Source organism: Heptranchias perlo, chromosome 39, assembly GCF_035084215.1.
Source record: "Heptranchias perlo isolate sHepPer1 chromosome 39, sHepPer1.hap1, whole genome shotgun sequence".
NCBI classification, from domain to species: Eukaryota; Metazoa; Chordata; class Chondrichthyes; order Hexanchiformes; family Hexanchidae; genus Heptranchias; species Heptranchias perlo.
The window spans coordinates 12,767,105-12,789,647 of NC_090363.1; the positions used below are offsets into that span (position 1 = coordinate 12,767,105).

The 22,543-nt window shown below is 48.7% G+C and overlaps 1 protein-coding gene across 1 annotated transcript; it reads right to left on the minus strand.

The window, feature by feature from the left end:
• Nucleotides 1-453: 453 nt before the first annotated feature.
• Nucleotides 454-18,925, minus strand: si:ch211-40k21.5 (uncharacterized protein LOC100332117 homolog). The gene is made up of 10 exons (XM_067974098.1): nt 18,794-18,925; nt 16,222-16,328; nt 14,176-14,251; nt 12,766-13,017; nt 9,145-9,245; nt 7,015-7,096; nt 5,977-6,228; nt 3,968-4,057; nt 2,192-2,317; nt 454-695 (listed from the first exon to the last, which is right to left on the minus strand). The coding sequence occupies exons 1-8, from the start codon at nt 18,814-18,816 to the stop codon at nt 3,988-3,990; spliced, it is 963 nt and encodes a 320-aa protein (XP_067830199.1). The 5' UTR covers nt 18,817-18,925; the 3' UTR covers nt 454-695; nt 2,192-2,317; nt 3,968-3,987.
• Nucleotides 18,926-22,543: the final 3,618 nt, after the last annotated feature.

The window sequence follows — 22,543 nt, forward strand, 5'->3', positions numbered from 1 at the left end:
TAGATTTAAAGTAATTGGTAAACGGATTAGAGGGGACCTGAGGAAAAAAAATTTTCACTCAGAGGGTGCTGGGTCTGGAACACTCTGCCTGAAAGGGTGGTAGAGGCAGAAACCCTCATCACATTTAAAAAGTGTTTGAAGTGCTATAACCTACAAGGCTATGGACCAAGTGCTGGAAAGTGGGATTAGGCTGGGTAGCTCTTTTCGGCCAGTACAGACATGATGGGCCGAATGGCCTCCTGCTGTACTGTAAAGTTTTCTATGTTTCTAAATGTGGGGGAGGGACATCTCCATTTTACATGTGGCGGAGGGACAACTGTGCGGCAGTGACTCAGTGCCTGCGAGACTGCATTCCAGTACAAGTCACGGCGTTCAGGGCAGAAAGAGGGAGGAGGCACGGGCATGTGATGGAAACTTCACAGACCATCGAAGAAACATTTCATAAAACTGGAGAAACTTTATTTGTTTTTCTGCGATAGAAAATCTCTACAAAAATACTGTACAATACACACAGACGCACACGTATATATACAAAAATAAATAATTCCATTGTCTTGCATCACATCTTGACCAAAGTCAGCTGAAGCGCACCTGCACTTGGCTCACCCTCGAGCTACACAACAGAAGGGTGTCAAGGGTGAAGGGAACCTGCTCTGGTCAGAGTGGGCTCCGGCGAGGCCTCCGCATCTGGTACACTGCAATAAAACGGGCAAAGGGGCATCAGTAAACACAATCCACCACCATCACCTTTACAACAGCGCAGGGTCAAAGGGGAAGGAATCGGGTATTCACCCAATGGCAGCACAGGGTTAAAGGGGAAGGGATAGGATAGTCATCCAATGACAGCACAGGATTAAAGGGAAAGGGATCAGGTATTCATCCAATGGCAGCACAGGGTTAAAGGGGAATGAATCGGGTATTCATCCAATGACAGCACAAGGTTAAAGGGGAGGAGAACAGGTATGCTTCCAATGGCAGCACAGTGGTAATGGGCCCACTCCTGTCGTGGTTACGGTGCACCCATCACGGCGTTGGTGGGGAATTCCAGGATTTGGAGCCAGCAATGATGAAGGAACGGCAAGTGATGATTGTCTTTCACCACCACCTCCCTTGACCCCTCCACTGTCTCTCATTTGTCACACTGCTTGTCCGACATCCAGTATTGGATGAGCAGAAATTTCCTCCAACTAAATATTGGGAAGACCGAAGCCATTGTCTTCCGTTCCCTAGCCACCGAGTCCATCTCTCTACCTGGCCACTGTCTGAGGCTGAACTAGACCGTTCGCAACCTTGACGTCCGATTTAACCCTGAGCTGAGCTCCTGACCACATATCCTCTCCATCACCAAGCCCACCTACTTCCACCTCTAACATCGCCCGTATCCACCCCTGCCTCAGCTCATCTGCTGCTGAAACCCTCATCCATGCCTTTGTTACCTTTAGACTCGACTATTCCAACACTCCCCTGACCGGCCTCCCACCTTCCGCCCTCCATAAACCTGAGCTCATCCAAAACTCTGCTGCCCGTATCCTAACTTGCACCAAGTCCCATTCAGCCTACACCCTTGTGCTCGCTGACCTACGTTGGCTCCCGGTCCAGGAACGCCTCGATTTTAAAATTCTCATTCTCGTGTTCAAATCCCTCCATGGCCTCGCCCCTCCCTATCTCTGTAACCTCCTCCAGCCCTACAACCCTCCGAGATCTCTGCGCTCCTCCAATTCTGGCCTCTTGCACATCCTCGATTTTAATCACTCCACCATTGGCGGCCGTGCCTTCGACTGCCTAGGCCCTAAGCTCTGGAATTACCTCCCTAATCCTCCCCGCCTCTCTCTCCTCCTTTAAGACACTCCTTAAAACCTACCTCATTGACCAAGCTTTTGGTCACCTGCCCTAATATCCCCTTATGCTCGGTGTCAAATTTTGTTTGATAATCGCTCCTGTGAAGTGCCTCGGGACGTTTTATTACGTTAAAGGTGCTATATTAATGCAAGCTGTTGTTGTAGTGTACCACAGGAAGTGACAGGATAACTATTTGGCCCACTGGGATTATGGACAAGAGTGGTTCCCAGTAAGAGGCACTAGGTATCATTGCTTGGACCAAACCATATAGATGTAAAAAACAAAGGATTCAGAAGAGCTTGCTAACACACACCAGGTTCACTTTACACTATCAATCTTTCCAAAGCAGTACCTGCCTGAGTGCGATCTGCCAGCTCCTGGTCTCTGATCCTGGGGCACAATATAGCCAGCTCCTGCTCTCCTACCTGCTGCCGATGGTGCGAAAGAGTCACTGCTGGAAATACCTAACTGCTCAAAACTGTTCCAACAGAAAGAAAAGCACATTTATACCACCTCAGCAAAGTTAAAGCAAAAAACACAAACCCATCTCTCTCTCTCTGATAGAGCGAGACACTATATCTGCACTTTCCCATGCGGTAAGCTCTCAGATTATGGCCGAGGCCTTGGATGCCGGGTAAATCCCTGCAGGAAAGTACGGCAGAACGAGAAAACAAATTAAGGGGCGAGTCACAAAGGGCTGGTCCCACACAGACCAGTTATACAGGAACAGGAGGAGGCCATTCAGCCCCTCCAGTCTGTTCCGCCATTCAATCAGATCAAGGCTGAGCTGCACCTCTACCCCATTCACCCGCCTTGGACCCACATCCCTTGATACCCTTACCCAACAGAAATCGATCGATCTCAGTCTGGAAAGCTTCAATTGACTCCCCAGCATCCAGAACCTTTTGGGGGAGGGGGGAGGGCGGGGAAGAGATTTTATGGGAACTGGATTAGACTTCAATCAGTGCAAGATACGGAGTGCAATTGGGGTGTGGAGTTTAGCCTAATCGAGGTTGGAGAAGTGATGGGAGACGACCACCAAGGGAGGGTGGGGGTCCCACAAAGCTGTAGCTGCAGACCACCAGGGACCCTGCTCCTGATCGCCATTCAGGGAAATGAGCAGGTGGACCTCAGGTTAGGATCGGGTCAGGTCGGCGATGCTCCCCATGGTCGACGAGCCCATGAATACTAAAGCTCGGGGTATTTCATTTCTGCACTGGTTAGGCCGGGATTGTCGGACCACTTTAATTTTGGAGGAGGGGGGGGGGGTGGAATCACAGACTGGTGAGGGAGGGAGTAGAAAATCCCAGCTTCACTCTCTTGTGGGGGCCCCCACCCAGTGTTGGAGAGAAGCCTGAACCTGCGGGTTGTTCACCCCAGCAAGTTGTCGGGATTTCTGCTTCCACTCTTGCCAGCCTGTGATTCCTCCCTCCCACACCCTGACCTCCTAAATTAAAGCGGACCCAAAATCACGGGCTGGTCAACACAGAAGTGAAATTCCAAGAGCTTTGGTGTTCACCAGCTCTTCGACCGTGAGGAGCACTGTGTCGGGGGTGGGGTGGGGGGGGAAATTGGCCAAGCAGCTGGTCTTTACGCTACGTTTAGGTCACGGGTTAAATGTCGACGAGGTCCTTTCATTTCCCCCCATCGTCAGTCGGCACTTGGCCAATTCTCTTCAGGGTTTCGAAAACCTGCGTCAGGTCTCTCTCCCTCCCCCCTCACCAGTCTAACAGCAACAGAATGAGCTCGGAGCCCAGCACCTCCTGATCTGCTGCTTTATCTCAGCCCATGTCTGGTGGACCCCCCCTACCCCTGCTACAGAAATGGGGTAAATGACCCTTTTCACTGGAGGAGGCGGGGGGCTCAAAGTTACAGTAGGCTCAAAGTTACAGTAGGAACCCCAGGAGAGCCCACACCACCCCCCAGCTCCCGACAGAATTTCAGGCCAGGGTCACTTTGGGGAAACCCTTTCTGTTGAACATCGGTTAGAAATGGAAATCACTGTCACAACCAGTGAGCGGCCACTGGTGAGAGACAGACAGAGCGAATCACACTGCACCCCGGGGACACTTGGAACAGAAGGAGTTAACGTCACTGAGAAGTAAATGAGTAAGTGGTTGTAACCGACCTTAGTGCAGCGTAAAGCTCTCACACCTTCTTCACAAACGCACAGAGTGTTGTTAGCGGACTGGCCGGAATCGCGTGTGTCTTCGTGTATCTAGAGTCGCAAAGCACAAAACGTATCAATCGCTTCACTGTCTTTACTTTAGAAAAAAAGCCCTGACCAAAACCACAGGGGGCAAAATTCAACATCGACAGGGGGGCAAAACAGGGGGGAGGGTTAACAGATGAGCTGCCTGCTTTTTGGCCCGTTATAGACCCCGTCCTGTCCCATCATACATCCCACCCGCTGATCTGGGCCAATATTTTCTGGTCATTATCACACTGTTGTCTGTGGGATCTTGCTGTGCGCAAATTGACTGCTGCGTTACATAGCAACCGGAGGAGGCCATTTGGCCCCTCGAGCCTGTTCTGCCATTCAATTAGATCGTGGCTGATCTGTATCCTAACTCCATCTACGAGGTCATGAAAGACGCTGTAGAAATGCAACTTCTTTCTCTCTCTCTCTCTCTCTCTCCCCCCTTCTAAAAGTGTCACACGCTCTTTAAAGTCCACCTGGTTTGCAGACGATACAAAAATTGGCCGTGTGGTCGATAGTGAGGAGGAAAGCTGTAGACTGCAGGAAGATATCAATGGACTGGTCAGGTGGGCAGAAAAGTGGCAAATGGAATTCAATTTCGGAGAAGTGTGAGGTAATGCATTTGGGGAGGGCAAACAAGGCAAGGGAATACACAATAAATGGGAGGATACTGAGAAGTGTAGAGGAAAAAAGGGACCTTGGAGTGCATGTCCACAGATCCCTGAAGGTAGCAGGACAGGTAGATAAGATAGTTAAAAAGGCATACGGGATACTTTCCTTTATTAGCCAAGGCACAGAATATAAGAGCAGGGAGGTTATGCTAGAACTGTATAAAATATTGGTTAGGCCACAGCTTGAGTTCTGCGTACAGTTCTGGTCACCACATTACAGGAAAGATGTGATTGCACTGGAGAGGATACAGAGTAGATTTACAAAGATGTTGCCAGGACTGAAGAATTTTAGCTATGAGAAGAGATTGGATAGGCTGGGGTTGTTTTCTTTGGAACAAAGGAGTCTGAGGGGAGATTTAATTGAGGTGTATAAAATTATGGCGGGACTAGATAAGAGTGGAGAGGGAGGACCCATTTCCCTTAGCAGAGGGGTCAGTGACCAGGGGGGATTGATTTGAAGTAATTGGTAGAAGGATTAGAGGGGAGCGGAGGGGAAATTTTTTCACCCAGAGGGTGGTGGGGGCCTGGAACTCACTGCCTGAAAGGGTGGTAGAGGCAGAAACCCTCAACTCATTTAAAAAGTACTTGGACGTGCATTTGAAGTGCCGTAACCTACAGGGCTACGGACCAAGTGCTAGAAAGTGGGATTAAGCTGAATGGCTCTTTTTCGGTTTGCACGGACACGACGGGCCGAATGGCCTCCTTCTGTGCCGTAACTTTCAATGATTCCACCTGAACCACTGGAACAGGGTAGGCCTTGCGTTTTCAACATTTCATCTGAAAGACCGTACCTTTGACAATGTCGCACTGACAAAACTATGTGGGAGCTTAAAAATAAGAACATCTGACCGTGAATTTGGAAAAGCTTACAACACAACTTGCATTTATGTGGCACCTTTAAGGCAGAAAAATGTCCCAAGGCGCTTCACAGAGGCGCAATCAAAAATAAATTGACAGCGAGCCAAAGGAAGAGGTACTAGGACGGGTGACCAAAAGCTTGGTCAAAGAGGGTCTTAAAAGGAGGAGAGGGAGGTGGATAAGTGTAGGGGCTTTTGGAAAGAATTCCAGAGCATACGGGTCCTTATAGATCCCTTATAGGTTGGCTTCCATTGATATCTTAAACTAAAAGGACTGACGACAAGTTGAGTATAAACTAGGAACTGCACCCACCCCGACTAAATACTTCCCTTCATAAAAAGTTATTCAGTGACAGAACTTGAAGAAAGGATGTTTTTTTTTTTTGGTTAGAAAGGAGTGAGTTCTTACAAGTCCAGCAGTACTCTGGCCATCTCTTCATCACTCTTCAGCTTCAAATAATCCTTCATGAAGTTCCAGCGATCGAACTCCTCTCCGATGTCGAGTGTCCCAAGCTGATCCCATTTGGCATTCCTGCTCTTGGCTTCATGGTCCGGAAGTGCCGGTGGCTTTTTCCTGTTCGTCACCGCCCCCAGCCCTTCAGTCTCGCTCTCAGATCCCACGGCCGTGTCCAGGAAGCAATCATCTTCAAAGCTGATATCACTAGCAGAAGGAGAAGAGTATCATTTCAGAGAGTAGGAAAGGTTTTGATAGGGTACATAAGGAGAAACAGTTTCCACTGGTGGGAGGGTCGGTAACCAGAGGGCCAAGATTTAAGATAACTGGCAAAAGGACCAGTGGGGGAGAATGAGGAGAATTTATTTTATACAGCGAGTTATGATGATCTGGAATGCGCTGCCTGAAAGGGCGGTGGAAGCAGATTCAATAGTAACTTTCAAAAGGGAATTCAATATATACTTAAAAAGAAAAAAAATTAGAGGGTGACGGGGAAAGAGCAAGTGAGTGGTTCTAATTGGATAGCTCTTTCAAAGAACTGGCACGGACGCAATGGGCTGAAGGGCCTCCTTCTGTGCTGCATCCAGTGCCTCGAAATCCCTTTTATAATGAGATCAGAACTGTGCACAGTACTCCAAGTGTGGTATGACCAAGGTTCTATACAAGTTGAACATAACTTCTCTGATTTTCAATTCTATCCCTCTAGAGATGAACCTCATTGCTTGGTTTGCTTTTTTTTCGGCCTCATTAACCTGCATCGCTACTTTTAGTGATTTGTGCATCTGTGCCCCCAGATCGCTTTGCTCCTCTACCCCATTTAGACTCTTAGTTTCCAAAGAGTATGTGGCCTCCTTATTCTTCCCACCAAAATGCACCACCTCACACTTATCTATAGTGAAATTCATTTGCCAATTACACGCCCATTCTGCAAGTTTCTTAATGTCTTCTGAGCCCTGTGAAATGCTCATTAAGCTGGTGGTATTGGTCCTATACCTGCTCGGATGTGATAAAGTCACCGTGGACTCCGATCCCACTGAGCCCACAGGTGAAGGAAGGCTGCACGTCTCCTCTTGCTCTGCGGAAAGGTCAAAGACAGCAACAACATTAAAGACTTACGTTTGCAGAGCACCACATTACATCGCTCAAAAAGGACACAAAAGAGCTCTACCTACCCTTAGTTACTTGGAAGTGCAGCAAACCTGATTATCGAGGCAAATTGCAGCAGCCATTTTATGTACAGCAAGATCCCAATTAAATCCATGAGATAAATGAGTAGCTAATTGTTTTTTTGGTTCTGTTTTCCGGGGGAGGAATGTTGGCCAGTTTACCAGGAAATCTCCCTGCTCTGCTTTGAACGAGTTACTATTCCTTTACATAGAATGTGCAGAAACAGGCCATTCGGCCCAACAAGTCTATGCCAATGTTTATGTTCCACACAAGCCTCCTCCCTACTTCATCTAACCTATCAGCATATCCTTCTATTCCTTTCTCCCTCGTGTTTATCCAGATCCCCCTTAAATGCATTTATGCTATTTGCTTCAACGACTCCTTGTTATAGCGAGTTCCACATTCTCACTACTCTCTGGGTAAAGAGGTTTCTCCTGAATTCCCTATTGGATTTATTAGTGACTATCTTATATCAACCTCAACCTCAAGCAGTACAACTTCACAGATGTATTTCTGAGAGAATAACAGTCCACAAATGCCAGCTGTTTCTGAAGAGTTACACTTGAACCATGAACCTTTCTCTCTCTTTCACGGGCCGTACATTTTACGCCGTCGTCGACTGAAGCTACTCTGTAAAGTGCTGCTCCATTTGAGCCCACCCAACCCGTCCATTTCAGCAAAGGGAGTCACGTGTGAAAAAGCATGGTGTGATCACTCCTATTCAATCAATCAGAGGCAATCACAGCTCGGTTCTCTCATATCTTCATGGAGTCAATGAAACGAGATCCGGTGGGGTGGGGAAGTGGTAAAAGATCGTAAGCACGTTTATACTCATTTTAAAAGAGCACGTTAAACAACATGACCTCCAGGTGACCAGAGCAACTAACGGCCCATGTGGAGAGACAATGCATTGAAAAAGGATCCTCCTTTTCCAACACCAATTCCGCCCCTCCCACCCTCCCTCCCCTCCTCCTGTAAGTTTACATGAAGCAAAACTAAAAGAAAATATCTGGGTACCACAGTCTTAACTTGAAGGACTGGTTAAGTTCCCCTCATGTCTTTCTAGGTAAAGACACTGGTTGGGCAAGTGCTGAGCCTTACAAACCAAGATGGCACTGGGTTCCGTCACCTGAGTTCCCTGGTATTAGCTGGGCAGCAGTAGAGGTATTCTAGAAAAAAGGTGTGTGGGGGGGGGGGGGGGGGAAAGAGAAAGGAGAAAAGAGAGAAACAGACTTCCAATGTGCGTGGACATCAAGTGAGGACAGGGAATTCTGGGATATGATTCCGTAAGCAGTGGTCATCCTCTGGGACTTTGCCCAGATGGCGATTCTCCAAAGGTGACCCTAGAGTGATTTTTGGCCATTCTTCATGGGATTATTCTGAGAAGTGAGTACCGGCAAGACATTCCAACAAGGGAGTTGGAGGGTGGGAGCCATCACGACCGAGCCCAATCTTGGCCCCCGTCCTAGGTCCAATCATGCAGTCACCAGCACTGGAGATCAGGAGGCAGAACCCAGACTAATTCGTTACCTCCCTAACCCAGGGATACAGCGGCCAAATGTAGCAGCCAACCAGCCCCCTCCCCCCCAAACGAGATCAGCCAGCTCAGCACCAGTTCCCACCATCACTCCAAACCGGCTTATTCGTTCCATGAGCCGGTCACCTGGGGAGCTGGCTTCCCCCACCATTTTAGCACATCTCTATTCATACCCGTGCAAAACGCCCAAGCGGCCTTAGTTTAAGTTCACTGTTGACCTGGACATATCATTTGGTACATGGGATGACACTTGAGGCACCAGCTCACTCAGTCCTTAAGATCCACCACCCAACCCGGCGGCTGTAATTTAGCATCGCGCTCCACCATTATAAAGGTACCATCTATCCCGTATCCCGACGCTTCCACACCAATCCCCAGGGATATCACTGAGCCACGTTAAACTCCCAAGCACTTCCTACCTTTTTTGATTGCAGGACAAGTCGGTTCACCTCCCTCACCGATATAGACTTGAATAATTTCCCCATGGGAAGTGCCTTGGCTCTCGGGCCCTGCGGGAAGTCTGGAAAATGGAAAGAGGGAGCAGCGTGGAGCCCGGTAATGATTTTAACAAAGTTACACTGCGACACATTTCCTGCAATCTACGCTTCCCCACCCACATTGTTTTGAGTTGTGGAGTTGGGAGATGCATTGAACATAGAGAATCAAGGGAAGGAAGTGGGGGTGGAGGAAAAAAAGAGGAAAATTAAAATGAGCATCCAGGGAAATTCCCATCTCCTCAGGCTAAGCAGTTTTTGTAACTTTTCACCTCCTGCGAAGTGACTTTGAAATCAACTAGTATCACTGCAATAAAACTAGGCAAATCAACTCATGTCCTCTTCGGCACCAAGAACGTCGAAGTCCACCTCCATAACATCACCCGTCTCCTCCCCTGCCTCAGCACATCTGCTGCTGAAACCCTCATCCATGCCCTTGTTACCTCCAGACTCGGCTATTCCAATGCTCCCCTGGCCGGCCTCCCACCTTCCACCCTCCCTAAACTTGACCTCATCCAGAACTCTGCTGCCCGTATCCTAACTCGCACCAAGTCCCGTTAATCCATCACCCCCTGTGCTCGCTGATATCTACGTTGGCTCCCGGTCCAGCAACGTCTCAATTTTAAAATTCTCAACCTTATTTTCAAACCGCTCCATGTCCTCGTCCCTCCGTGTCTGTACCCTCCTCCAGCTCCACAACCTTCCGCAATCTCTGCGCTCCTCCAATTCTGGCCTCTTACGCATCTCCGATTTCCATTGCTCCTCCACTGGCAGCCGTGCCTTCAGCTGTCTTTATACTAAGCTCTGGAATTCCCTCCCTAAACCTCTCCGCCTCTCAACTTCTCTCTCTCTCCTTTAAGAAGCTCCTTAAAAACTAAGTTAAAAGGTGCTACATAATTGTTATTACTGGACTATTAACCTTAAACTAAAAACACGGTTTTAAGTAAAAATAGACACCTAAGCTATCCTCTGCCCGTTCCTTTCTACTCTACTGGGCACTATATTTAATTTTACTCTCTCAATGTCGTGCTCTGGTCAGACCACAGTCTGTCCATTGTGTCCATTTCTGGTGAGTGAGACATGAGGGAAACACTCGGGTCATGCAGGCTGTGTTGAGAGGGGCCCAGGAGACTGATCCTGAGGATCAGAGAACCAAATTAGGAGGAAATTAGAAAATTGGCTTGTTAAGCTCGAAAGGGCCTTATAGAGTAGGGGTCGCCAACCCTCCAGAATTGTCCTGGAGTCTCCAGGAATTGAAGGTTAATCTCCAGGACACTGCTGGGAGCAAACCAGAAGAAAAATCATAGGGGCATTAAAAGAAGAGATTTTTTCATTTTCTTCGAATACTTTTGTTTATTAGTTATAAAACTATTGGAGATGGGGAACAAGGCTGTTTGATTGGGGTGGTTGGACGAGGAAGGTCATATGATGAAACCTCCAGGAATGCGTCCAACCAGAGTTGGCAACCCTATTAGAGCGGTGTATATCCAAAGATAGCTGACAGTATGGAAAAGGTTAATCCACAACACTGCTCCAAATTAAATAGAGAGAGTAGGACAAGGAGGCATGGGTATGAGCTCATAAACGGCAAAGTTCGGACTGATGTCAAGAAGTGTTTCAAGCAAATACAGATCAAGGAATGGAGTTCTGTGTCAAACTCAGGGATGGTTTAAGAAGCAGTTGGTACGATGGTGGGGGACTGCAGAGCCTTTCTGGATGGATGGGTCCAATGGCCTTTCTCCACCCAATCATGTGACCATGTGGCAATATGCGCTTACTTCTTTCAAATTTTATTTTCTATTTCTCCCCAAGTTCAATCCCTTTGACTAACTTTGCTCTCTCTTCCGCCCACCTTCCATTTTGGTGTTGGGAACAACTTTGGAAAGAAAAATGGGGAGAAGGATATAATGGGAAGGAGGATATAATTATCAGGAAAGGCTGAACAGGCTGGGGCTCTTTTCTCTAGAGAAGGGAAGGCTGAGGGGTGACCTGATAGAGGTCTGTAAGTTTATGAAAGGGTTTGATGTGGAAACATTTTCTCTATGGTTACCCTTTGTGGGGGAGTCCAAAACTAGAGATCATAAATATAAGATAGACGCTAGCAAATCCAATAAGGAATTCAGGAGAAACTTCTTTACCCAGAGAGTGGTAAGAATGTGGAACATGCTACCACAAGGAGTAGTTGAGGCAAATAGCATAGATCCATTTAAGGGGAAGCTAGATAAGCATGAGGGAGAAAGGAATAGAGGGTATCCTGATAGGGTGAGATGAAGAGGGATGGAAGGAGGCTCATGTGGCGCATAGACGCCGGTATAAACCAGTTGGACCAAATGGCCTGTTCCTGTGCGGTAGACTCAATGGAAAAATGCTATTTGATTGGCTAAACCCGAGCCTCAAAGGCATCCAATCAAATAAGCAATGTTGGCAGTGATTATAAAATACAACTACTTGCATTTATATAGTTCCTTTAAGGGACAAGACATCCTAAGGCACTTTACAGAGATACAAGAGGAACAGATACTGAGCCATTTGCCAGGGGGGGGGGGGGGGGGGGAGGGTGAAGGGAGGTGGCTGAAAGCTGTGGCAATAATGGTGGGCGGTGAAACAGACAGGAGGCTGGAGTCAGAAGGTCAGAGGAGGGCCTATAGAGGAGGAGGTAGGAAGGAGTGAGTCCATGGAGGGATCTGGAGATGGGATTGGCTGAGCAAGACAGTGCAGGACAGGATACAGGCAGTTGTATTTTGGTAAATGTGGAGTTTATGGGGGGGGTGGGGAGAAACAACAAAAGGGCAGCAAGTATCAGCGTGATTGACTCTGGAGGTGACGAAAGCATGGATAAGGGTTTCAGGATGGAGGAGGTACAACCAGAGACAGGCAATTTAGCAGAGGTGAAAATAAGCGGTCTTGGTGCTGGAAAGGATAAAGAAAGACTTGCATTTATATAGCGCCTTTCACAACCTCCGGACGTCCCAAAGTGCTTTACAGCCCTTTAGAAGTGTGGTCACTGTTGTAATGTAGACAATGTGGCAGCCAATTTGCACACCGCATGATCCCACAAACAGCAATATGATAATGACCAGATAATCTGTTTCAGTGATGTTGGTTGAGGGATAAATATTGGCCCGGGGAAGAACTCCCCTGCTCTTCTTTGAAATAGCGGCGTAAGATCTTTTACGTCCACCTGAGAGGGCAGACAGGGCCTCACCTGAAAGACGGCACCTCCCTCAGTACTGCACTGGGAGTGTCAGCTTAGATTAGAGTGGGATTTGAACCCACGACCTTCTGACTCAGACGAAAGTGCTACCCACTGAGCCACGGCTGACACCGTACGATGGGAATGAAGGTCAGCCCAGGGTTCCCCACCATATCGGGGTTTCCTCATCCTTCTAAACAACGTACATTATATCTACAAGGTCACCAATGGCAAGAATCACTGCGGACCAAGGCAATTCATGACGGCGTGACATCATGGCGGCAGGCAGCGCCCACGTGTATCTCCCTTGCGAAAGGAGGCGGAACTGTAAGAAGAGCGTCAATATTACTCACCTGTTTGCCGGGACAGTCGACGTCATCTCTTCGTTTCTCAGATCAACTTCTTTCTTTCTCGAATTGCAGCGTTCGAATCTGTTGCTCTCGCTGCCTGAATCCCACTCCTCCTCCTCTTTCGCTTCGTGATTGGGAAGCGGCAGACGCTCGGGCCTCCTTCTCACCCTACCCGGAGATTTAGAGTTGCTCTCGGACTGGGAGTCTGCGCCGCTGAACAGGTCGGCATCGGTGTCGTCCTGGAAACTGCCGATGCTGCAAGGAGAGAAAATTACATCAGGGGACAGATCCGCACTCGAAACCCTCCCCTTAAACCCAGCAATTAGGATTTTATATTCATAACGTAACATACTGGAAATGAAACAAGTCCAGTCAAGTTGACCAGCTGGTCTATTTCAGGTGTGAAGAAAAGTGTGGTGTAAAATTCTTGAGGACCTCCTGTTTCTCACACCAATTTCCTGTTGTCATGATTAAATAACGCTTTTGTGATACTGAAAATGCCTCAAGTGTGGTGTTAATGCCATCCTGTCTTACTTTTAATCGATAACATTCGGCCCTCCCACCGCCGGTGGCACCAGTTGCCCAGTTCCACCTGCCAGCTTGACCTGTTCCAACAAACACCGCGACGACATTTCCCCACTCGGGACTCGAGGGCGTGAAAAATATCAAACACGGCATTACTGCAACGAGGCCCGCACCAGAGGTGGGGAGTGGAAGGAGCTTTAATCTGCATCTAACCGTGCCCTACCTGACCCGGGAGTGCCTCGATTGGGTGCCCGAAATGGGCAAAATTTCTCCGCACTATGGTTTGAAGTAGGGAGGGTCGGAGAGAAGAGGAGGTAAATTAAGCAGTACTCAGGTGACACCAAGATTGGGGTTCGAAAAGCTGAAGGCTGCATTTGGCAGGGAAGACCCAGGGAGGCAAAGAGCTCCAGGTGCTGGGAAAGAACGAATTAGAGGAGGTGATGAAACGAGTCTTCATTTGAATACAGTTCGGGGGACGGTGGGAGGGATTTGAAGCCATTTGGGAGATTATCAGTTCAGGTGTCTTAAAGGGACCGTGTCTCTTGAAGACAATGGGTGGGGGAGGACAACATGGAAACCATGAAACCAGGGGTAGCCAGGGTAACGCACGCTTGGAATTGGCAGTACAATTTACACATGCGCCTGGGACACAAACCACCAACAGGAACACTACACCACTCATCATGCACACCCATTGTGTGGGTGGGGGGAAGACACTCACTACAGCTCGATCCGCCCATGTGTAGGACAGCATCCTTTCAGAAAGGGGGTTGGGGGGGGGGGGGGGGGAGGCACGCATGCACGAACCGAGGGCAGAAAGAGACTTGCCGACAGCTTCTGTAGAATTAAACGGTTCACCGTATCATTGACACTTCCGCAGAGCAGTACCTGCTGGGGTGCGACAGGGTCACAGTCGACTCTGATCCCGCTGACAGTGATGGGAAGCTATCCAAGTCACATTGTTCTGGGAAGAAAAAAAAAAAAATCGGCAAAACATATGAAGAGGGCTGGAAGTAAGCAGAGCTCTTATAACCAGCAAGATACTGTATAGTGTTGTGTGCGAGCCATTTGTGGCCTTTCTCGTGCCAGAGATAGTCTCTGCATTGAATAGAGACACCCAGGTTTCAACTCAATCTGAATTGTGTGCAGGCTTTCTGGGTTCAAAGAGCTTCCGTGCTTTTATACACGTGGAAAGTGAGTGTTCTCCTCAGCAGTTTACATGCAAGTGCAGGAGCCTCATTTCTAAGTGGAGGAGTCCACCTAAACTGTCAACGTGAAACGCCAAGAGGAAAATTAGGAGTTTCCGGCTCACACTTGAAGGAGTGGCAGCCACAGATCACTGATCAGAATACAGGAGACACTGGCCAAGCCACGTTTATTGATTGATCCCAAATTTCCTTGATTGCTTTGGAACAACTGAGTGGAATGCAGTGTCACTTCAGAGGGCACCGAGAGTCACGCGAGACTGGAACCATGTATCGATCATTCAGTCGGGGGCATTAAGTGAAGCAGTTGGGTTTTTACAACGATTCATCCTCGTTAAGGGGAGACCTAATCGAGGTATTCAAAAGGTATGAGGGGTTTTGATAGAGCAAGTAGGGAGAAACGGTTTCCTCTGTCAGTAACTAGAGGTCATAGTTTTAAAATAATTGGCATAAGAACTAGAGGGGAAATGAGGAGAGATTTTTTCCACAGAGGGTTGTTAAGATCTGGAACGCACGACCTGAAAGGGTGGTGGAAGCAGATTCAATAGGAACTTTCAAAAGGCAATCGGACGTGTACTTGAGGAGGACTAATTTGTAAGGTTATGGGGAAAAAAGAACTGGGGAGCGGGACTAAATTGGACAGCTCTTTCAAAGTGCCGGCACAGGCATGACGGGCCGAGTGGCCTCCTTTCTGTTCTGAATCTTTTATGATTCGATTTATTTTCCTGGTACCAGCCTTCAAAATCATCAGATTTACGGAATTCAATTGCACCACTTGCCACGGTGAGATTGGAAATCACGACTTTTGGGCGGGTGGTCCACAAAATGTACAATCACTGATTCTCTGAACAACAATCTGCTAATTGAAACCCCCCCATCAAATGGTAAATGGACCATGGACCACACAGGTCAGGAAATCAATCCCAGTCCCCACTGGCTTTACTGACCAGAGTGAGTAGGAGAATTAGCTGTAGCTCCCCCCAGGCTGATAGAGGAGTAACGAGACCAGGCCAGGGTCCCACTACTGATCACTGACACAGTGACCCCTGCAGAAAAGCATGCAGGAGGGGTATTCAGTTGTCCTACGGTGACCCACCGACGGAAGTCACACCAAGACTGGCGACTGGGACAAGGCAGCAATCTGTACCCGGACAGGAGTCAACACCTTCAGGGAGAGTCGGGGATAGAAGGGGAGGGGCAAACAATGAATCAAAATTTAAACAACACAGCAACAGGTTATTTGTTTCAAGCAGATCTCCTTTTGCAGATGGCCGGTTTAGTGGCTGGGGTCGAAGGGGATGGGCAAACCCAGGCTGCAGCCCGATTCCAGTTCATCAGAACAAGGGTCAGAAACGACCAGACACGATCGTATCATTAACATGGCTGTTCGTTCACAGCTGGGGTTGGGGCAGGGCGAAGCAACATTAAAAACAATGGTGCTTTATTACAGGACTCAGGGATCACCATCAGCCTTCCGACCTTTGACCTGCAACTCCACCAGTCCTTGGTTACCTGCTCACTATTGTGGGATGTCACCAGGGCTGTGATTCAGCACTTTCCTCCATCTCTGTTGCTGCCCAGACAGACAGGGAAGATACCCCATAAACAAAGGAGCACCATTAAAGCTCGAGAACCTTTAGTTTAGTCTGTGCCTCTGTCTCTCTCTCTCTCTCTGCCTCCCTCTCTTGCCCCATTTCGAGTGTTCAAAGAACTGTAAGATAATACAAACCGTTATCTTCTTTAGCTGAACCACAAGTGCCAGTCGCTTCCTGGTCGAGTCCGACCTCCTGGACAGTGAGATTCGGCCCTGGCTGATTCATACACTTCTCTATAAACCTAGAAAATTCAAGAAACTCCAGTCAACTCTTAACCCACCCGGGGGAGAAAGGTGGGGGGTGGAGGGGGGAGAAACAAGGAGTGAGACGGAGAGTTTCCAAGTACGGAGCTGGTCCTTGAGTGCGGCCCATGTGAGTATTGGGTCGAGATCTAAACAGGGCGGATTCTCCTCTGAACGACGGCCCGAAAACGGGTCACTCCGGTGCCGGGTCGAGGAACAATGAGGCAGGGAGGGGCCTCCCACCAATTTCCTGCCCCTAAAACCCACGCCCAGGTCTTCCTTCACTCCTGCTGCATGCGTCCCGCTGCACAGCAATAACGGAGAGGTTGAGGTGGGGGGGGGGGGGGTGCACAGGCTGAAGACTCCGGATAGTCTCCTTTCTGTATCGACCGTGATGGAAGGAGAAGGCAGTCGGGAGAATGTGGTGGGAGGAAGGATTGGTTTGACCACTGGATAGGAAAGATGGACAGCTTCCCTTTTGTTATTTATATCTCGGTACGTGAGTGACGTTGGCAAGGTAGCATCGACTGACCATCCCTAGTTGGCCAGACAACAGAGTGGTCCCGTCACCCACGTAGCATAGGACTGGAGTCACGTGAAGGTTAGACAGGAGAAAGGGCATCCGGCTCCCTCCCCTGAAGGGCGTTAAATCAACCAGTTGGGTTTTTAACGACAATCCCTCAGCTTTCACCATCATTTGTTCCTGGTCCTCAAATTACCACTTTGATTGAACTCAGTTTCACAGCTTCGCCAAGGTTTGACTTGGATTCGCCACCTCTGGGCTGCTCGACTACTACAACCACTACCAAAGCACTCCCCGCTCTTTATATCGGCTGGGCTCTGTCAGATCTCCAGCCTGACCCTTTCCGAGGGCCTCTACCCCCACTTTAACCATGACCACCCCCCCCCCCCCACCCCCACCAATTTCAGAGGCCACACGAAGGACCCCTCTGCAGCAACGGCAACGATGGACTCCCTCTGAGGAGTGAAGATGCTGCTGGGAGTCCACCAGTGGAACTAACTGATACTCCCCCCACCCCGACCCACCCAGCAAAATGATCGGGGCTGGGGGGGTGCGCTGCCGGGAGAAATTGCCCGCATTCCCCTTCCGGTGGTAATCCTGGCCTCGAGGAAAATCCCCCTCAACCTCCTCTCCAGTTAATTCACCATAAAACACCTCTTTTACTTCTGTGCTCGTCACGGTGAAGGGTATTTGGGCTGAGGAATGGAACATTTTCCCATTTGGGGCTCCCACCCTCAGTGTCGAGCACTGCCAGCTGTTGGACGTAGCTCCCTATACCCGGCCCCAACAGACTGTCTCAGCTACAACCTCAGGAGAAAAGGATGGTGAGCAGGTAGGCCCTACGAAAGAACGAACTTGCATTTCAATAGTGCCTTTCATGCCCTCAGGACTTCCCAAAGCACTTCACAACCAATGAAGTACTTTTGAAGTATAGTCACTGTTGTAATGTAGGAAAGGCGGCAGCAAATTTGCGCACAGCAAGATCCCACAAACAGCAAAGTGATAATGACCACATCATCTGTGTTAGTGATGTTGGTTGAGGGATAAATATTGGCCCAGGACAATTTTGGCCAAATATTGGCCCGGGGAGAACTCCCTTGCTCTTCTTCAAAATAGCGCTGTGGGATCTTTGACGTCCACCCGAGAGGGCAGACGGGGCAGCAGTTTAAAGTCTCATCCCAAAAACGGCACCTCTGACAGTGCGTCACTCCCTCAGTACTGCACTGGAGTGTCAGCCTGGATTTGCGCTCAAGTCTCGGCGAGTGGGGACATTGAACCCGACCTTGCTGACCCAGAGGCGAGAGCGCTACCCACTGACCCACAGCTGGCACCTGGTGGGTCTCAGGTTTGGCCCACGATCAGTGCGGAGTTAGCTGACCAGGGGATTGGTGGTCCCCACTGTTGGTTTGTGCACCCCTGTGGTTGGGGGGGTGGGGTGAGTTAAGGAGTGGGGTGTGGTGTTTATCTTTAGGCAGTAACTGCTCTGAAAGTTTCAAAGTACCTTGCCTCTCCCCCGCTGAAAACAGCGACACGGAATAACGTGACCGCTTGTCCCAGTTAGGCAGCCGGCTCCCTCGTGGAATTGCGCCCAGAAAAGTCAGCGGCCCGAAATTCCTGGAGGCCGGAAGCTGGTGTTTAGCAGTTGCGGGAGGGACGGGGACAGAACATGAATGGGGGTGGACGGATTATGAGACCAGTTAAATGCTGCAGGGAAGGTCCTCATGCCTGGTCAGGAGGGTGTCCCCAGGTGGGCAGGACAGGCACAGGAGCCTCGCCGCGATATGCCAGCTGGCGATATCGGGCAGGGATATTACCAGTGGGCGGTCAGAAGGTCATCCTCCATCTGCCTCCACCGCAGGGGCAGTCCCAAGGAATTTCTGGGCCAGCAGCTCCAGGACAGAAATTGGAGGGGGGCGTGGAGGGTGAAGAAGAAAGACTTACACATCCAGCAGAATCCTGGCCATTTCCTCGTCGCTTCGCAGGCTGAGGTGGTTCTTCACAGAGCTCCAACGACCTACTTGGTCACCGATGCAGACGGCTGGCCTCCGCCGCAGACCGTCCGTCTCAGTTTCCCCCGGCTGGCTTCTTCACACCGGGAGAGGCAGACTCCCCAGTGGCACTCTCTCTGCCGCCTGCCCTACACTCTCGCTTTCAGACACCGTCTTGGGAAGAACGGGGCAGCTACTGGGTTCGGTGCCTGGCCATTCTGGAAGAGTCAACAACAAATTATCCAGGGCCAACTTTCTCTTGTTCTTCACCCCACCCCATCCCCCCTCCCCCCGACTACCCTCCCCCCCTTCAAGGTTCAGTAGGTCACATCATCACAAACAGGGGAAGTTAATGCTCATTTTTACTCTGTATCTAACCCGCGCTGTAATTGGAAGTCAATGATCTCGGGCACAGTGGCAGTCAGTTAGATACATGTCTTACCCCCCAGGGACTGGTGTTCAAATCTAGCCCAGATCGATAGGAACATCAGGAACAGGAGACTATTCAGCCCCTCGAGTCTGCTCCACAATTCAATTAGATCATGGCTGATCTGTACCTCGACCCCATTTATCTGCCTATGCTCCATACCCCTCGATATCCTTACCTAACAAAATCTATCAATCTCCATTTGACAGCTCCAATTGATCCAGAGGAAGAGTTTCCCAGATTTCTACCAACCCTGCGTGTGTGGAAAAAGTGCTGCCTGATTTCGCTCCGGAAGGGCCCAGATCTAATTTTAACATTAAGTCCCCATCTTCTTGATTTCCCCCACCGGATGAAACAGTTTCTCTGTATCTAACCAGTGTGAATTAAAGTGCCCTGTCTCTGTGGCTGCAAGCGAGAAACGAGCTTGGGAATTCCGAATGCCACACTGGCCCAAACCTTTCCCTACTATGTGACTATTGCCAATCTCATGTTTGATGGGACAGTGTAGATGGAATTTACTCTGTATCCAACCTGTGGGTACCCGCCCTGGAAGTATTCCATGGGGTAGTGTAGCTTTACTCCACATCCAATTGTGCTACTCCCGACCTGGGAGTAGTCAACTCTGATAGTAAGAGGCCGGAATGGAAAAGTCTTCTATTTCCAGCGCTTGAGCACAAAAAAAATTATTTGGGAGTGGGGAGGGGGAAAAAAGAAACAAAACGTCATATCCAACCTCACGTGTTATGAATAAGTTCACGGTTCAGCAACAGCTGAACTTGAAATCCTCAGGTCACGATACTATTTTTAGCTTACTATTCTCACCTGTGGGGCTGTCTTGCTTAAGGGAGCTCTGTCTTCTTAAAAAAGAAGGCTGAGGGGTGATAGAGCTCTTTAAAATTATGAAAGGGTTCGATAGGGTAGACGTAGAGATGATGTTTCCACTTGCGGGGGGAGACCAAAACTAGGGCCCATTAATAACTAGCAAATCCAATAGGGAATTCAGGAGAAACTTCTTTACCCAGAGAGTGGTGAGAATGTGGGAACTACGCTACCACATGGAGTAGTTTGAGGCGAAAAACATAGATGCGTTTAAGGGAAAGCTTGATAAACACCTGAGAGAGAAAGGAATAGAAGGATATGCTGATATGGTTAGATGAAGTAGGGTGGGAGGATATACACCAGCATAGAATGGTTGAATCATAGAATGGTTACAGCACAGAAGGAAGCCATTCGACCCCATCGAGTCTGTGCTGGCTCTCTGCAAGAGCAATCCAGCTAGTCCCTCTCTCCTGCCCTATCCTGCAAATTTTTCCCTTCAAGTACTTATCCAGTTCCCTTTTGAAAGCCACGACTGAATCTGCTTCCAACACCACCCTCAGCAGTGCATTCCAGATCATAACCACTCACTGTGTAAAAAAGTTTTTCCTCATGTCGCCTTTGACTCTTTTGCCAATCACCTTAAATCTATGTCCCTGTTCGTGACCTTCCGCCAATGGGAACCGTTTCTCTCCATTTACACTGTCTAGACCCTTCATGATTTTGAATACTTCTCTCAACCTTCTCTGCTCTAAGGAGAGCAACCCCAGCTTCTCCAGTCTATCCGTGCAACTGAAGTCCCTCATCCTCGGAATCATTCTAGTAAATCTCTTCTGCACCCTCTCTAAGGCCTTCACATCCTTCCTCAAGTGCGGTGCCGAGAATTGACACAATATTCCAGGTTGTGGCTGAACAAGTGTTTTAAAGAGGTTCATCATTACTTCCTTGCTTTGTACTTTATGCCTCTATTAATAAAGCCCCAGGATCCCATATGCTTTCTTAACCGCTTTCGCAATCTGTCCTGCCATCTTCAATGATTTGTGCACATAGGCCCCCAGATCTCTCTGTTCCTGCACCCCCTTTTAGAATTATACCCTTTAGTTTATTATTGCCTCTCCTCATTCTTCCTACCAAATGTATCACTTCACACTTTTCTGCGTTAAATTTCAACTGCCACGTGTCCGCCCATTCCACCAGCCTGTCTATGTCCTCCTGAAGTCTATCACTATCCTCCTCACTGTTCACACCTACTCTTCCAAGTTTTGTGCCCTGTACACCCAAGTCTAAATCATTAATATACATCAAGAAAAGCAGGGGTCCTAGTACCGACCCCTGGGGAACACCACTGTACACCTCCCTCCAGTCCGAAAAACAACCATTCACCACTACTCTCTCGTTCCTGTTAACTTAGCCAATTTTGTATCCGTGCTGCCACTGCCCCTTTTATTCCATGGGCTTCAACTTTGATGACAAGCTTATGATGCAGAACTTTATCAAATGCCTTTTGAAGTTCTTATACACCACATCACCCACGTTGCCCTCACCAACCCTCTCTGTTATCTAATCAAAAAACTCAATCAAGTTAGTTAAACACGATTTGGCCTTTAACAAATCCGTGCTGGCTTTCCTTAATTAATCAATACTTGACCAAGTAACTGTTTAATTTTGTCCCAGATTATCATTTCTAAAATTTTCCCCACTACAAAGGTTAAACTGACTGGCCTATAGTTGCTGGGTTTGTCCTTACAACCTTTTTTGAATAAGGTTGTAACATTTGCAATTCTCCAGTCCTCTGGTACACCCCCGTATCGAAGGATGATTGGAAGATTATGGCCAGTACCTCTGCAATTTCCACCCTCACTTCCCTCAGCAGCACAAGATGCATCTCATCCGGACCAGGTGACTTATCTACATTAAGTACAGCTAGCCTTTCGTGTACATCCTCAATCAATTTTTAGCCCATCCAGTATCTCAACTACCTCCTCTTTTACTGTGACTTTGGCAGCTTCTTGTTCCTTAGTAAAGACACTTGCGAAGTACTCATTAGTACCTCAGCCATGCCCTCTGCCTCCAAGCGTAGATCTCCTTTTAGGTCCCTAAATCGGTCCCACCCCTCCTCTACTACCCGTTTACTATTTATATGCCTATAGAAGACTTTTGGATTCCCTTTTATGTTGGCCGCCAGTCTATTCTCATACTCTCTTCTTTGCCCCTCTTATTTCCTTTTTCACTTCCCCTCTGAACTTTCTATATTCAGCCAGGTTCTCACGTATTATCAACCTGACATCTGTCATATGCCCCTTTTTTCTGCATCTTACTCTCTACCTCTCGTGTCATCCAGGAAGCTCTGGCTTTAGTTGCCCTACCTTTCTCCTTTGTGGGACTGTACGTAGACTCTACCTGAACCATCTCCTCCTTAAAGGCCGTCCATGGTTCAATTACAGTTTTGCCTGCCAATCT

Excerpts from the sequence above, each read along its gene's own strand:
- si:ch211-40k21.5 (XM_067974098.1), bottom strand. The coding sequence starts at position 18,816 with ATGGCCAGGATTCTGCTGGATGT. Across the intron at positions 14,252-16,221 it reads TTCAGCTAAAGAAGATAACG|AACAATGTGACTTGGATAGC; the intron begins GTTTGTATTATC and ends TTTTCTTCCCAG. Across the intron at positions 6,229-7,014 it reads ACTTTATCACATCCGAGCAG|TGATATCAGCTTTGAAGATG; the intron begins GTATAGGACCAA and ends TCCTTCTGCTAG.